This window comes from Rana temporaria, chromosome 12 (assembly GCF_905171775.1).
Source record: "Rana temporaria chromosome 12, aRanTem1.1, whole genome shotgun sequence".
Taxonomy (NCBI): Eukaryota; Metazoa; Chordata; class Amphibia; order Anura; family Ranidae; genus Rana; species Rana temporaria.
The window spans coordinates 143122656-143140929 of record NC_053500.1 but is presented as its reverse complement, the minus strand read 5'-3'; the positions used below and the strand labels follow the sequence as shown (position 1 = coordinate 143140929).

The 18274-nt window shown below is 50.7% G+C and overlaps 1 protein-coding gene across 1 annotated transcript; it reads left to right on the top strand.

Moving 5' to 3' along the window:
• Positions 1-1233: 1233 nt before the first annotated feature.
• On the top strand, positions 1234-11959 carry AFMID (arylformamidase; the record flags this gene model as incomplete). Its single annotated transcript, XM_040331043.1, is given in 10 exon segments — positions 1234-1324; positions 4033-4152; positions 4537-4585; positions 6331-6416; positions 6506-6578; positions 7917-8014; positions 9119-9197; positions 10604-10739; positions 10943-11047; positions 11778-11959. Coding segments are annotated over 10 exon segments (867 nt in total), but the record flags the coding sequence as incomplete, so codon positions are not given.
• Positions 11960-18274: the final 6315 nt, after the last annotated feature.

The window sequence follows — 18274 nt, the reverse complement described above, 5'->3', positions numbered from 1 at the left end:
AGAGATACAGGAAGACATTGGGAAATATTTATTTGCTATTGTCACACAACTGGGTGGGCTCGGGGGGCTAATTAGAGCCCCCCCATGTGCTTTAAAAAAAAAATCTGTTAAAACCCATGCGTTCAACGCCCTGCATGGAGATTAGGGGCCGGATGCATGGATTAGGTGGAACGTCCGCCTGTGCGTCCCTAATGGATGGGCCGCCACTGGTATCCCATGTGACTATAGAGTCACACATGTGGGCGTATACACAGTGGTAAAGGGCAGCCCACTCGCTCCATGCACACTAACCAGCTAAACTCAATGGGGTTGGATATTACATGTAGATTAATGGAGGCTTCACCTCCCTCTTATTCAAAGACACAGGCTGGAGGGGTAGAAATCCGCCCACAACATGTTATTTCCACAAAATAATAAAAAATTAAAATATAAAAAATACATTTGTATGACAATTTCAAACAGTTTATTGATATGAATTATTTATTTTTACTCTGTATTCCAAAGGCTGTTTTTATTTTAAACATGTGACCAGCAGCAGAGGACCAGAAGCTCCTCCTACCACTGTTTCCCTGCAGACAGGCTGGGAGAGAGCCGGGTCATGTGACAGCTGGATATTCAATAGAAAATAAAATAATTACAGAGCCGTCATCCCCATAGAGAAACAGAAGGGGTCATGTATGAGACTCTGTCTCTGATCCTAACAGAGAGAACCCAAACCGGACATTCTGCATTCCGATTGCACCGGACAGAGACAGGAGACGGGTGTAAAAACCAGAATATCCTGTCCACAGCGACCAGTACAGGCTACTCACCAATACAGCAGAGCTGGGACTGTAAGCGGGTCTTTTTTCTCACATGCTCAGCTTAGAGACCGGATCACATTAACCGCTTCCCGTCCATCGTATGTATAGAAACGTCCTGGGCGAGAATCGGTTATACCAGGATCCTCCCCTTTCTCTCATCCCCCCTGAGTTGTCAGTCCGCTCCTGCCTCTGTCACTCTGCTCTCTCCTCCTATCAACATGAACAGATCGGCTTCTTTCTTTCACACTCCATCCCTGCTGTAGAGGGACTTCAAGAGGCTGATCCCAGGTCCCAACGAGAATCTTCAGCTGCTTGTATTTAGAATTTACATTTATTGATGTTTTAATGAATACAAAGTTGCATTAATTTGTGTCTTTTTTTCTATCTGTCCGGAGTTCCGTTTTAACCGCCGTGGTCTTTGTGTTCTCAGGAGCTGGACCACCAGTACTCCCCGAGTCACTGGTCCCATCGCATGGACAAGGATGCCGTGATAGAGGCGCACGTCCGGGAGACCGCAGAAGGTGAGGGGTACCCCCATCCCCCCCCCCCTCCCCCTCCCGTACCCCCATCCCCTCCCTCCCCAAGATACATTGGTTCAGGTTTAGATATTGTGATGAAAAATTACATTTCTCTTATTTCTGTCTGTGACCCCCTCTGAAAAGATTTCCCTCTCTTCCTGTTCTAATGATATCCCGGCTAAGCAAAGAATGATCAGTAAAAAAAACATTGAGCTAGATTCAGGTAGCTGCGCCCCTTCTTACGGCGGCGCAGCGTATCGTATTTATGCTGCACCGCCGTAATTTTGAGAGGCAAGTGCTGTTATCACAAAGCACTTGCCTCCTAACTTACGGCGGCGTAGCGTAAATGGGGCCGGCGTAAGCGCGCGTCATTCAAATGATGTTGAGGGGGGCGTGTTTTATTTAAATTAGGTTGACCCCGCGTATTTTACGTTTTTTACGAAGGGCGCATGCGCCGTTCGTGCAAGAATCCCAGTGCGCATGCTCGAAATTCCGACGCAAATCGTCATTGCTTTCGACGTGAACGTAAATTACGTCCAGCCCTATTCGCGAACGACTTACGCAAACGACGTAATAAATTCAAATTTCGAAGCGGGAACGACGTCCATACTTAACATTGGCTGCGCCACCTAATAGCAGGAGCAACGTTACGCCCAAAAAGCCTAACGTAAACAACGTAAATAAATTGCGCCGGGCGTACGTACGTTTGTGAATCGGCGTATCTAGGTCATTTGCATCTTCTACGCCGAAAACAACGGAAGCGCCCCTAGCGGCCAACGTAAAATTGCACACAATTATACGCCACCGCATTCAAGTTACGTCGGCGGAGGAAGCCTATTTTTTTAGCGTATCTGCCTTTGAGAATCGGCGTAACGATACGTCAGCGCAGATTTGAAATTACGGCGGCGTATCTGGAGATACGCAGCCGTAAAAGCTACCTGAATCTACCCCATTGTTAGAAGTTCTGACCCCTCCCCAGATTTCCGATGACTTCCTGTCCTCACAGGAAATAAAGAAAAATAGGGGACACGGCCAGGGATAGAAATCTGATGATCTAACCCCGCCCCCCCTCCTGTATCCAAAACGAAAGAAAGAGTTTCTATTGGATGCTTCGCACTCTTTTGGGCTCATAGTAAATCAGATAACGTCTCAGCCATTACACACAATGCAGCTCCACCCAGCGGCCCCGCCTTCTGACACCTGATAATTCCCCATACTGGTGGAACTGGTCATTCCCAACCTTTACCCCGGGTGGACGTTACCTCCGGGGGAGGGGCAGAGCAAGTGAAGGCCAAGCGGTGCGCGGCGTCCTCATGCGTTGCGTTGACATGCGTTTCATTCAAGCCGTTCATTTCCGATGGCTGGGCGGGCAAAGCAGCAAAACCGCAGGATAAAGGATAAAGGAGCGGGCATCATTGTCAGCAACGCGACGCACATCACAACGCATGGCGTGCAGTGTGTGCTGGAGAGGCATTGCCTTATAGTACACGGGGGGGGGGGGGGGCAATCAAACATACTGACTCCCGTGTTACCGTCCCGAGGAGGCCGACACGACACGACACCGCTTCATTTAGGGGGACATAGAGTAATGAATGACAACACAGCTCCACGAAACACATACACTGAACATACACCCCACATACACTGAACATATACCCCATATACACTGAACATACACCCCACATACATCCCACATACACCCCACATACATCCGACATACACCCCACATACATCCCACATACACCCCACATACACCTCACATACACCCCACATACATCCCACATACATCCCACATACATCCCACATACACCCCACATACATCCCACATACACCCCACATACACCTCACATACACCCCACATACATCCCACATACATCCCACATACACCCCACATACACTGAACATATACCCCACATACACTGAACATACACCCCACATACATCCCACATACACCCCACATACATCCCACATACACCGCACATACACCCCACATAATCCCACATACACCGCACATACACCCCACATACACCCCACATACATCCCACATACACCCCACATACAATCCACATATACCCCACATACACCCCACATACATCCCACATACAATCCACATACACCCCACATACACTGCACATACACAGCACATACATCGGACATATACCACACATACATAGCACATACACCCCACATACACCACACATACACCCCACATACATCCCACATACACTGCACATACACAGGACATACACATACAGAGCACATACACATATATACACCGCACATACACCACACATACACCACACACACCGCATACACCGCACATACACATACAGAGCACATACACATATATACACCGCACATACATCACACATACATCCCACATACACCCCACATACACCGCACATACACCACACATACAATCCACATACACCCCACATACACAGCGCATACACCGCACATACATCCCACATACACCCCACATACATCCCACATACACCACACATACACATACAGAGCACATGTACATATATACACCGCACATACACCACACATACACTGCATATACACGGAACATACAAAGCACATGCACCGGACATACACTGAACATACATCACACATACGCGTCTCTTTCATCCATCCCTCCAGACATCACACTGAGTGTCTCGGGTTGTCACCCCCCTCCTCTGATTGTACATGTATGTGTGTGTCAGGTACACGGATGGCCCGGGCGGTGACGCACCCTGTGCTGAATATCCAATATGGAGACAGAGAGAGTGAGAAGATGGACGTGTACTTCCCCGACCAGACGTGTGCGACCTCCCGAGAGAAAGGTGAGATCCAAACCCCAGAATGTCATACGTGTCCCTATATTACCCATCCTTAGATGTGACGGCTGCATTCCTTTTCCTTTGTTTGCACCTGGTGATCCTGCCAGTGACACACTTCCTGTCCAGGGTGACAACGCTCACTATACTGTGTCTATGGAGGAGCGGCGTTGTCACCCCAGGCTACAAACACCTCCCCCTCTCCTCCCTCCATTACAGAGAATGGAGGTGTTCTGTAGTTTGTAGGAAAGCTGATGGCATAGAGTACGATATTTCTGGCAGGATCAACAGGTATTCTCTGTACTACTAACTGTAGTCTCCTGTAACCTCCATTATCAGCCGCCCCATGTGATCAGACCCGTCCAGTGACCCGGAGTCTCTCCCCTCCAGGTTTTCCTCTGCTGGTTTATATTCATGGAGGATACTGGCAGTTCTTCAGGTAAGTGACACTTCTTGTGGCAGCCAATGAGCTGTGCCGGTTCTCTTCAATCCTTTTCTTGCCCCCCCCCCCCCCCTTCAGTCTCTCACAGTTGTAGCGGCTCCCCTCTTAGCCTGGAATGGCTTCCTCCGATTTCACTGCACACTGTGAGCTTCTCACCATGTGCATTAGAAAGCTGCAGCAAGTCTGATAGTACACGCCTCATTTCCTGGCATCATTCAGATCTTTCCACCCCAGTCCAACTACCCCTGGCCTGCCCCTCCCATTTATCGGGTTTCAGTTCTTCCAATCATGGGGGCCCAGCATCACATGTGGGTGTTACCTATGCAGATTCAGCCTTCCTAGGAACGCCCACTTCCCCAGACTGACATCCACCCATCATGGCATTTTGAGGTGGGTAGAGGGAGGAGACTAGGGACGGTGCTCAGAGGTGGGTAGGGGGAGGAGACAAGGGATGGTGCTCAGAGGTGGGTAGGGGGAGGAGACAAGGGATGGTGCTCAGAGGTGGGTAGGGGGAGGAGACAAGGGACAGTGCTCAGAGGTGGGTAGTGGGAGGAGACAAGGGATGGTGCTCAGAGGTGAGTAGGGGGAGGAGACTAGGGACGGTGCTCAGAGGTGGGTAGGGGGAGGAGACTAGGGACGGTGCTCAGAGGTGGGTAGGGGGAGGAGACAAGGGACGGTGCTCAGAGGTGGGTAGGGGGAGGAGACAAGGGACAGTGCTCAGAGGTGGGTAGGGGGAGGAGACAAGGGACAGTGCTCAGAGGTGGGTAGGGGGATGAGACAAGGGACGGTGCTCAGAGGTGGGTAGGGGGAGGAGACAAGGGACAGTGCTCAGAGGTGGGTAGGGGGAGGAGACAAGGAACAGTGCTTAGAGGTGGGTAGGGGAGGAGACAAGGGACAGTGCTCAGAGGTGGGTAGGGGAGGAGACTAGGGACAGTGCTCAGAGGTGGGTAGGGGAAGGAGACAAGGGACAGTGCTCAGAGGTGGGTAGGGGAGGAGACAAGGAACAGTGCTCAGAGGTGGGTAGGGGGATGAGACAAGGGACGGTGCTCAGAGGTGGGTAGGGGAAGGAGACAAGGGACAGTGCTCAGAGGTGGGTAGGGGGAGGAGACAAGGGATGGTGCTCAGAGATGGGTAGGGGGAGGAGACAAGGGATGGTGCTCAGAGGTGGGTAGGGGACAAGGGACATTGCTCAGAGGTGGGTAGGGGAGGAGACTAGGGATGGTGCTCAGAGGTGGGTAGGGGGAGGAGACTAGGGACGGTGCTCAGAGGTGGGTAGGAGGAGGAGACTAGGGAAGGTGCTCAGAGGTGGGTAGAGGGAGGAGACTAATGACGGTGCTCAGAGGTGGGTAGGAGGAGGAGACTAGGGATGGTGCTCAGAGGTGAGGAGGGGGAGGAGACTTGGGACAGTGCTCAGAGGTGGGTAGAGGGAGGAGACTAGGGACAGTGCTCAGAGGTGGGTAGGGGGAGGAGACTAGGGATGGTGCTCAGAGGTGGGTAGGGGGAGGAGACAAGGGACGGTGCTCAGAGGTGGGTAGGGGGAGGAGACTAGGGACAGTGCTCAGAGGTGGGTAGAGGGAGGAGACTAGGGACGGTGCTCAGAGATGGGTAGGGGGAGGAGACTAGGGACGGTGCTCAGAGATGGGTAGGGGGAGGAGACTAGGGACGGTGCTCAGAGGAAGATGCTTTGATATTTTGTCCCCATTTTTTTCCCGGATTCTCAAATGTTTTTTTTCTGTGTTCAGTAAGGAAGAATCCGGATTCCTGGCGCCCCCTCTGGTGTCTTGTGGTATTGCAGTGATGGCGATGGATTACGATATCGCTCCTCGAGGTGAGAGTGGAAATAAAAGCGGTCGTCTCCTGGTGGGTGGGGCTCAGGGCGGCGTTCACAATCTTCTGACTTTGTTCTGATCCTCTCAGGTGACATGGACCTCATGGTGTCGCAGGTGAGACGCAGCATTGTCGCCGTTCTCACGCGCTTCCCGCAGATCACGTACGTTTCTTGTACATTCTTTATTATTTTTCTAGAAGGAAGGACGATCTCACAGGACGAATGTAACCTCGCAGGAGATTACAGATTGCATCAGACTTTCTCCTCTGTAAATTAATTATCGATAAAATATAATATAAGTGAGCCGCCATCTTTATATTGATCTTTCACAACCAAGATCAATATAATGAAAACTGTGAGATCTGGAGGGTCTATTGATGACACGTTGGCTGTAAGAATGTTTCAGATATTCACAAATAATTCCCAGAATTCGCCTAATATGTTTATTTCCTATGATCATCAGCTCCATCTAGTGGCCATAATGTGGTATTTTCCCAAAATACCTCAATCAGGAAAACACCTAATTATGACCACTAGGTGGCTTCAGTAGTGTACAATGCAGACAAGGGGCCCCAATAGTGTAAAATGCAGACAAGGGGCCCCAATAGTGTACAATGCAGACCAGGGGCCCCAATAGTGTAAAATGCAGACAAGGGGCCCCAATTGTGGGAAATGCAAACAAGGGGCAAACAAATCGCGGGAAATGCAGAGAAGGGGCCCCAATAGTGTGAAATGCATAAAAGGGGCCCCAGTAGTGTGTAATGCAGACAAGGGGCCCCAGAAGTGTGTAATGCAGACAGGGGTCCCCAGTAGTGTGAAATGCAGACAGGGGTCCCCAGTAGTGTGTAATGCAGACAGGGGGCCCCAGTAGTTTGAAATGCAGACAGGGGGCCCCAGTAGTGTGTAATGCAGACAGGGGGCCCCAGTAGTGTGTAATGCAGACAGGTGTCCCCAATAGTGTGTAATGCAGACAGGGGGCCCCAGAAGTGTGTAATGCAGACAGGGGGCCCCAGTAGTGTGTAATGCAGACAGGTGTCCCCAATAGTGTGTAATGCAGACAGGGGGCCCCAGTAGTGTGTAATGCAGACAGGTGTCCCCAATAGTGTGTAATGCAGACAGGGGGCCCCAGTAGTGTGTAATGCAGACAGAGGGCCCCAGTAGTGTGTAATGCAGACAGAGGGCCCCAGTAGTGTGTATTTCAGACAAGGGGCCCCAGTAGTGTGAAATGCAGACAGGGGGCCCCAGTAGTGTGTAATGCAGACAGGGGGCCCCAGTAGTGTGTAATGCAGACAAGGGGCCCCAGTAGTGTGAAATGCAGACAGGGGGCCCCAGTAGTGTGTAATGCAGACAGGGGGCCCCAGTAGTGTGTAATGCAGACAAGGGACCCCAGAAGTGTGAAATGCATAAAAGGGGCCCCAGAAGTGTGTAATGCAGACAAGGGGCCCCAAATGTGAAGTACAAAATAATGCTAATTGATTCTGGAATATTCAAATCCTCCAGGGGCGTCTTCCTATGTGGACACTCTGCCGGGGCCCACCTGGCCGCCATGGCGCTGAGCACAGACTGGTCACATTACGGGGTGACTCCGGAAATTAGAGGTCAGTCATGAAATATATACTCGATGTAAATCCCTCACTGTGTCTCTTATAGGGCGACATTTGGTGCCATTCGGTGACATGTGGTACACTGCGGCGCCATGCGCTGAGATGCGGTGCCATGCAGTGACATACAGCGCCATGTGGTGACATGCAGTGACATGTGGTGCCATGCGCTGAGATGTGGTGCCATGCAGTGACATACAGCGCCATGTGGTGACATGCAGTGACATGTGGTGCCATGCGGTGAGATGTGGTGCACTGCGGTGCCATGCGCTGAGATGCGGTGCCATGCAGTGACATGCGGCGCCATGTGGTGACATTTGGTGCCATTCGATGACATGTGGTACACTGCGGCGCCATGCGCTGAGATGCGGTGCCATGCGCTGAGATGTGGTGCCATGCAGTGACATACAGCGCCATGTGGTGCCATGCGGTGAGATGCGGTGCCATGCAGTGACATACAGCGCCATGTGGTGACATGCAGTGACATGTGGTGCCATGCGGTGAGATGCGGTGCCATGCAGTGACATACAGCGCCATGTGGTGACATTTGGTGCCATTCGATGACATGTGGTACACTGCGGCGCCATGCGCTGAGATGCGGTGCCATGCGCTGAGATGTGGTGCCATGCAGTGACATACAGCGCCATGTGGTGCCATGCGGTGAGATGCGGTGCCATGCAGTGACATACAGCGCCATGTGGTGACATGCAGTGACATGTGGTGCCATGCGGTGAGATGCGGTGCCATGCAGTGACATGTGGTGCACTGCGGTGCCATGCTGCGCCATGTGGTGACATGCAGTGACATGTGGTGCCATGCAGTGACATACAGCGCCATGTGGTGACATGCAGTGACATGTGGTGCCATGCTGCGCCATGTGGTGACATGCAGTGGCGTACATTGCGTTGCATAGAAATGCAGATATAATGGAATACACCGGAACGCATCGCTGTGGTGTGAACGGCGAACACAGGAAACAATTGTGCCCTGGCATTGAACCGGTGTTGATCAATACATAGGAGGTCCGATCGACCCCCCCCATACACCTTTCATTGGTTGTTTCCATTTTTCTGACTCCTCCCACTGTCTGTCTCCTCCCAGGGGCCCTTCTGGTCAGCGGAGTGTATGACCTGCTCCCCATCACCCACACCTATGTCAATGACGCCATCGCCATGTCCCGGTAAGTCCATTTCTTCTTCCCTGGCGCCGGGCGCGGTGTGTAGAATGCCGGTGACCACGACAGCCAATCAGAATGTATCTTTCCATTGTAATGACTGCTCCAAACTGATGACAGAAATCTGATTGGCTTCTAAGAGCTCACGCATTTTACACATATCATCGCTTCTGAAAATGCATAAATGTGATCGTTCTTTACAAAAATGGCGGGTGGAGTTCAGGATTAGGGGTACCGGCCAATCGGAGGGCAGATTTTACTCCTTGGGTACAGCGTCTGCATTCCCAACAATGGAGATCAGAACGAGGCGAATGTAATTCCCTGATGTGTTCCCTCCATAGTTCTGATATAAATCTTCATACAGGCGTAACAGACCAGCTGAAATCAGCCTCGCAGTGGGAGGGGCTACTCTGTAAGCTTATGGATATTGTAGAGTATTAGGGATCATCAAATCAGTCTGATCACTGGGGGAGGGGAGACTGAGCAAATGCCTCCTCCTCCTTCTACAAAGTTACAATGGGGTAGATTCAGGAAAGAATTACGCCGGCGTATCCATAGATACGCCGCGTAATTCCAAAGCTGCGCCGGCGTATCTACTTTCTGTATTCAGAAAGCAAGATACGCCGACATTAGCCTAATATACGACTGGCATAAGTCTCTTACGCCGTCGTATCTTAGGGTGCATTCTCCCGCTGGCCGCTAGGTGGCGCTTCCGTCGTTGTCAGCGTAGAGTATACAAATGACATACTTACGCCGATTCACAAACGTACGTGCGCCCGGCAGTCGTTAAGGCTTTTTCGGCGTAAGGCTGCTCCTGCTATTAGGAGACGCAGCCAATGTTAAGTATGGACGTCGTTCCCGCGTCGCGATTTGAAAAGTTTACGTCGTTTGCGTAAGTCGTTCGTGAATGGCGCTGGACGCCATTTACGTTCACGTCGAAGCCAATGACGTCCTTGCGACGTCAATTACCGCAATGCACGTCGGGAAATTTTAGGGACGGTGCATGAGCAGTACGTTCGGCGCGGGAACGCGCCTAATTTAAATGATCCACGCCCACTACCGGATCATTTGAATTACGCGCGCTTACGCCGGCCCCTTTTACGCTACGCCGCCGCAAATTACAGAGCAAGTGCTTCGTGAATACAGCGCTTGCTCCTGTAATTTACGGCGGCGTAGCGCAAAGACGATACGCTGCGTCGTCGTATCAGTGCGCGCCCCGACCTGAATCTACCCCAATGTACAGATCACTGGGGGAGGGGGGGGGACTGAGGAAATGCTTCCTCCTGCCTGCAGCAGACTGATGACATCATCCCGGCCTAGACACAGTCCCTGGACTGACCTGTCAGGATTGTATTTTTGCAGACTTGTAATGAATAGTAAGGACGGACGGTCGCACTTCTCTCCTCCCACAGGCAGGTGGCGCTAAGGAACAGCCCCATACAACTCACAGCCTTGCTGAAGAACAACGCCGACGACTGTCACGTGGTGATTGCGGTCGCTGAACACGATTCTCCGGAATTCCACAGACAATCTCGGGAATATTTCCAGGTAACTCCTTGTATGATCCTCCGGGATATAGAAGGGAAATGTGCGGTAAAATCCATCCCCACCGTCAGTTACCGGAGAGCTGCGCACAAAGATCGTCATTGGCGACGTGTCTGAAAATGCTCGCTGCCTGGCTGCTCTATTTAAAAAATCTAAATTCCACAGATAGAGTTTTGGATGACATTTTATATATTTTTCCTTTGCAGAGTGTGGAGGATTTGGATCTCGCCGTCTCCTATCAGCGGGTGGAAAACACGGATCACTTTGATGTCATAGAACGCTTATCTCAGGAGGGATATCTTCTCACTCAGGTGAGACCTCCACCCGCCCCATGTGTCTGCACAGTACACCCTCCATGTGTCTGCACAGAACATCCTCCATGTGTCTACATAATACACCCTCCATGTGTCTGCATAATACATCCTCCATGTGTCTGCACAGAACATCCCCCATGTGTCTGCACAGTACATCCTCCATGTGTCTACATAATACACCCTCCTTGTGTCTGCATTGTACACCCTCCATGTGTCTGCATAGTGCACCCTCCATGTGTCTGCATTGTACATCCTCCATGTGTCTGCACAGTGCACCCTCCATGTGTCTGCACAGTACATCCTCCATGTGTCTACATAATACACCCTCCATGTGTCTGCATAATACATCCTCCATGTGTCTGCACAGAACATCCCCCATGTGTCTGCACAGTACATCCTCTATGTGTCTGCATAGTGCACCCTCTATGTGTCTGCATAGTGCGCCCTCCATATGTCTGCATAGTGCACCCTCCATGTGTCTGCATAGTGCACCCTCCACGTGTCTGCACAGTACATCCTTCATGTGTCTACACATTACATCCTCCATGTGTCTGCACAGTACATCCCCCATGTGTCTGCACAGCGCACCCTCCATGTGTCTGCACAGTGCACCCTCCATATGTCTGCACAGAACACCCTCCATGTGTCTACACAGTTTTAAAAAAATCTAAAAGTGTAAAAACAAAAAAAGAGAATATATTAATTGTGAATTTTATTTTATTCACAGCTCCTTCTAGAAATGATCTTGAAAAAGTGACAAAGACATCATCAGACCAATAGGAGATGAATACCGGGGGCATGTGATCAATGGGAGACGTATACTGGGGACATGTGATCAATGGGAGACGTATACTGGGGGCATGTGATCAATGGGAGACGTATACTGGGGACATGTGATCAATGGGAGACGTATACTGGGGGCATGTGATCAATGGGAGACGTATACTGGGAGCACAATGGGAGACGTATACTGGGGGCACAATGGGAGATGTGTACTGGGGGCGTGTGATCAATGGGAGACGTATACTGGGGACATGTGATCAATGGGAGACGTATACTGGGGACATGTGATCAATGGGAGACGTATACCGGGGACATGTGATCAATGGGAGACGTATACTGGGAGCATGTGATCAATGGGAGACGTATACCGGGGGCACAATGGGAGACGTATACCGGGGGCATGTGATCAATGGGGGACATATACTGGGGGCACAATGGGAGACGTATACTGGGGGCATGTGATCAATGGGAGACGTATACTGGGGACATGGGATAAATGGGAGACGTATACCGGGGGCATGTGATCAATGGGAGACGTATACTGGGAGCACAATGGGAGACGTATACCGGGGGCATGTGATCAATGGGAGACGTATACTGGGAGCACAATGGGAGACGTATACCGGGGGCATGTGATCAATGGGAGACGTATACCGGGGGCATGTGATCAATGGGAGACGTATACTGGGGACATGTGATCAATGGGAGACGTATACTGGGGACATGTGATCAATGGGAGACGTATACTGGGAGCATGTGATCAATGGGAGACGTATACCGGGGGCATGTGATCAATGGGAGACGTATACTGGGAGCATGTGATCAATGGGAGACGTATACCGGGGGCACAATGGGAGACGTATACCGGGGGCATGTGATCAATGGGGGACGTATACTGGGGACATGGGATAAATGGGAGACGTATACCGGGGGCATGTGATCAATGGGAGACGTATACTGGGAGCACAATGGGAGACGTATACCGGGGGCATGTGATCAATGGGAGACGTATACTGGGAGCATGTGATCAATGTGAGACGTATACTGGGAGCATGTGATCAATGGGAGACGTATACTGGGAGCATGTGATCAATGGGAGACGTATACTGGGAGCATGTGATCAATGGCAGACGTATACTGGGAGCACAATGGGAGACGTATACTGGGGACATGTGATCAATGGGAGACGTATACTGGGGACATGTGATCAATGGGAGACGTATACTGGGGACATGTGATCAATGGGAGACGTATACTGGGAGCATGTGATCAATGGGAGACGTATACTGGGAGCATGTGATCAACACACTGAGAAAGAAGCTTCAAGAAGAAGTTCTGTCTGCTCATAGGCTTTTCTTTCCCTCCCCCCATCAACGTAATAATGTAAAATAATTATTTAAATTATTATTAATATTTAAATAAATAATTTAAAATAAAACGTTTCCACTCTCATCGCACCTCCTTCCTGTATTCCCAGTCAGGGCCGATCCTAGGGTCACAGACGCCTGGGTGCAGAAATATTTCTGGCGCCCCCTGCATGGGCGTGGTCATCTTACCAACTCCTCCCCTTTAAAATATTTCTATGGCAATGACTCAAACACAGAGATGCTCCCCTAACATGGACAAGGAGAACACCTCAGGCACGGACCGCCCCCCCCCCCAGCGACCTCCCTGCACGGCTGGTCTCTCTCCACACAGAGACGGCCGCTGCTTCGCTCTCCTCCTCTGACAGGAGGAGGGAGGGGGGATGGGCTTGGGCAGGAAACACAGTGGCAGTGGCGGTGACCGGCGGAGAGAGCCGCCTATGGACACAGACAAGGAGAGGAGGAGTGTCAGGTCACCTGTGACCAGGTGACAAATGCACCCCGATGTAGACAGGGGTGCACCGCAAGGTAGTGAACCCAATAGCAGACTGGAAACGTGAACCCAGGATTCCCCAGGGCGCGGAGTCTAAGGTCCAGCAGGTGTTCACCAGAGCCTCTAGTGGTGAGGATGGCCTTCGCTGCAACTGAACCCAGGTCACGGCCCCTGGGGTCCCCCAGGTCACGCTCCGTAGGGAGAGAGGGGAAGCAGCCACTGAGGAAACAAGGGATGGTGATGGGTAAGCCGAGGTCGGGGGCAACAGGCAGACAAGGGAACCCAAGGGACAGGCCAAAGGTCAGGGTCACAGGCAAACAGGAGTAGTCAGAGACGAGCCAAAATCGGTACACAGGAAGGTAAACGTAGCACAGAGTAGACAGGAACACAAGCTAACAAACAAAGTTGAACAGCAAAGCAGACCTGTAGTGCAACAGTTAATATAGACTTCCTGGGATGGCCTGGGGTGGAGCCATACAGGGAGGAGAGCTGATAAATAGGCAGCCAGAATGAGAGTCAGGCCTCTGATGGACACATGGAGGAGAAGGTAAGCTGCCAGACATTATTGCATATCCATGACAAGAAGGGAGGGGAGCACTCTGGCGCTCCAGTGCCCCCACCTCTGGGGTGCCTGGGTGTACTGCACCCCACACACCTGCCTAGGATCAGCCCTGTTCCAAGTGACGTCACATTTTATAAAGTGCTGTTCTGGTTGCACCAAATTCAGAAGAATGACCTCCAGTTGGTAGATAATGAAACCGGGGGGCCAACAGTAGGCTGATGTGCAGAGAGAGAGCACTTACCCCCCTTGCTTTGCACACTGGTGTGCAGTCATGTTGTTACAGGAAGAGGCCGTCCCCAAACTCCTCCCACAAGGTTTGGAACATGAAATCTTCCAAAATGTCTTGATATGCCGACACCTTAAGGGCTCTTTCACACGTCCGTTCCGTTCGTCCGTTTTTTGGACGTCCGTTAACGGACCGCAATGCTTCCCTATGGGCTAGCGTCCGTTAGCGGATGAGCATCCGCTAACATCCATTAGCATCCGTCTGCGTTCAGTTCCGTTTTTTTGGACGGAAGAAAACCCTATTTTTCTTCCGTCTAAAAAACGGAAGAAAAACGGACGTTAACGGATGATCCGTTTATCATCCGTTCCGCTTAGGCTGGGTTCAGACTACGGTTTTCCCGTCCGTCAGCCGCATACGATTTCAGTATTGAAAACGTACGGGCACGGACGGGAAAACGTATAGATAGACAATGCATTGCAAATCGTATGCACTCAGATGCATCCGGGTGCGTACGATTTGCTGGCAAAACGTTTTTTAAACGTACGCAAAACCGTGTTCAACCACGGTTTTGCGGTCGTTTTTAAAACAGTATGGCAACCGCATACGTTTTCCTTTAACATTAATGTCAATGGAAAACGCACATATGTGCGGTTCCATACGTTCCCGTCCGTTTCAGCCGCATACGGTTTTTCATATAAATCGTATGCGGCTGACGGACGGGAAAACCGTAGTGTGAACCCAGCCTAACATCCGTTTTTCTATGTAAAAAGCCCCCCCCCCAAAAAAAAAAAAAAAAACCGATGGAAAAACGGATGGAAAAACTGATGAAAAACTGATGAAAAACTGACGAAAAACTGACGAAAAACTGACGAAAAACTGACGAAAAACTGATGGAAAAACGGATCAACTGATGGAAAAAAAAACTGATCTGAAAAACTGAACGGACGTGTGAAAGAGCCCTAACATTGTGCTCGCTTGCAACAATGACAGTATGCGTTTTTTTTTTTTGCTGTACATACCTTCGTACAGCTATTTTCACCCACGGGTTCCGGGTAGTGGCTGCCGCGGGAGTGGGCGTTCCTATCCAGTAGGTGATTGACGTGATGACAAAAACTACCCCCCTCCCCGTCGCATTAGGAGCGTCACGAGTTGCCGAAAGAAGCCAAACGGCGGTGCGCAGGCGCCGTATAGCACCGACTCGCCGTTCGGCTGTTTTTGGCAACTCGTGACGCTCCTTATGCGACGGGGAGGGGGGTAGTTTTTGTCATCACGTCAATCACCTACTGCAGTGGTCATCAACCCTGTCCTGCAGGGCCCACTAACAGGCCAGGTTTTATGTATTACCTCGGGGAGATGCAGACTAGAATACTGCAATCACTGAGGAGAAAATGATATCAGCTGTGATGTATTTCAGTTATCTTGCAAACCTGGCCTGTTAGGCTGCATTCACACCTGAGCGTCGGTCGTTCGGTCGTTTTTTTTGGGCGTTTTTTTCTGGCGTTTTGTCGCGCGTATTTGCGCGTTTGCATACAGCGTCGTGCGACGTTTTTGTACTTCGGCGTTTTTTATTTTAGCCAATAGGAAAAATGATCATCTTTTGATCACTTGTTGCTATGTTGGTAGATTTTTTTAATCTTCTGCCTGGGCGACAAGTTCTATTTATTAAAGCGACGAAACGCCCGTAGCAAACGCCCGTTGTCGCGCGATACGCTCAATTCGCGCGTTTCCCATTACTTTCTATGGGGAAAAAAAACGCTCAAATACGCCCAAACCGCACGATACGCGCGACAAAAAAAAGGTCCGGGACTTGTTTGAGCTTCGCGCGACAGGCGTTTGGGCGTTCAGGTGTGAACAGTCACCATAGGGAATAATGTTAATTCTCCCCTCTGGCGTTTGTGAGCAGTGCGCTTCAGGCGTAAAAAACGCCTAGGTGTGAATGGGGCCTTAGTGGGCCCTGCAGGACAAGGTTGATAACCACTGACCTACTGGATAGGAACGCCCACTCCCGCGGGAGGCCGTACCCGGAAGCCGTGGGGGAAAATAGCTGTACGAGGTATGTACAGCAAAAAAAAAAAAAAAAAACGCATACTGTCATTGTCGAGAGTCAGCTCAATGTAATGTTAGAAAATAGTTTTTAGGGTGAACCCTCCACTTTAAGAGTTCTCTTCACTGGAACTAAGGGGCCAAGCCCAACCCCTGAGAAACAACCCCACACATCATAATCCCCCCCCCCCTCCACCAAATTATTGGGACCAGAGCACAAATCAAGGCCCATAAAGACACGGAGGAGTGAGTTTGGGGTGGAGGAACTTGACTGGCCTGCACAGGGTCCTGACCTCAACCCGATAGAACACCTTTGGGGTGAATTAGAGGCGGAGACTGCGAGCCAGGCCTTCTCATCCAACATCAGTGCCTGACCTCACAAATGCTCTTCTGGAAGAACGGTCAAACGTTCCCATAGACACACTCCTAAACCTTGTGGACGGCCTTCCCAGAAGAGTTGAAGCTGTTATGGCTGCAAAGGGCGGAGCCAACTCAATATTGAACCCTCCGGACTAAGACTGGGATGCCATTTACCACTTTTGGATCACCCGCTCTATGGGCCAGATTCTCGTAGAATCCGCGGCGGCGGCGTAGCGTAAGCCATTTACACTACGCCGCCGCAACTTACTGGAGCAAGTGCGGTATTCTCCAAGCACTTGCTCCATAATTTGCGGCGGCGTAGTGTAAATGGCCCGGCGTAAGGCCGCGTAATTCAAAGGGGGCGGCTTGTATTTAAATTAAGCGCGCCCCCGCGCCGATCGAACTGCGCATGCGCCGGGTGGAAAAATAGCCCAGTGCGCATGCTCCAGCTCACAACGGAAAACGTCAATGACGTGAGCGTCATTGACGTAAAGTCGTATTCGCGGACAACTTAGGAAAACGACGGAAAAAGACGACGCTGACCCGACGCCATACTTAACATGGCATACGACGGACCTTCCTAAACTTATCCCTCATATAGCAGGGGTAAGTTTACGCTTACGGAAACGTCGTAAATTCACTGCGTCGTCCGCGCATCTCGCGGAAATAGCTAATTTGCATAGACGACGGGGAAAACGACGGAGGCGACACCTAGCGGCGGGAAAAAAAATTGCATTTAAGATCTGACAGCGTAAGAGCCTTACACCTGTCAGATCTAAGGGATATCTATGCGTAACTGATTCTAAGAATCAGTCGCATAGATACGACGGCCCAGATTAGGACTTACAACGGCGCAAATGGCGTTTGCGCCGTCGTAAGCCCTTTGAGAAGCTGGGCCTATATATACATCATTATTTTGACGTTATATACTGCTGTTATGGTAACAGTTAGCTGCCATAACCCCAGTATTTTTTTTTTTATAAACAGCGGGCGATCCGGCGTCCAATAAAAGTGGTCCGGGCAGCAGATTCGCCATGTGATCCGTTTTATGGGCAGCAGGAGAGGTGAGAAAACTGTGACATCAAAAAAATTGAAACGATCTCCATTTTATTCTCTCTGGTCTCTGCTTAAAAATCTAAAATGTTTGGGGGTTCTAAGTAATTTTCTAGCAAAAAATACAGATTTTAACATTGTAGGCAACACGTGTCAGAAATATTGGCCCGGATTCAAGAAGCAATTGCGTCTGCGTAACCATAGTTACGCAGCGCAATTGCTTACTTGCGCCGGCGTAACGACTTCTCCTGATTCAGAGAGCTCGTTACGCCGACTGCAGCCTAAGATACGCGTGGCATAAGGCTCTTATGCCCTCATATCTTAGACTGCATTCTTACGC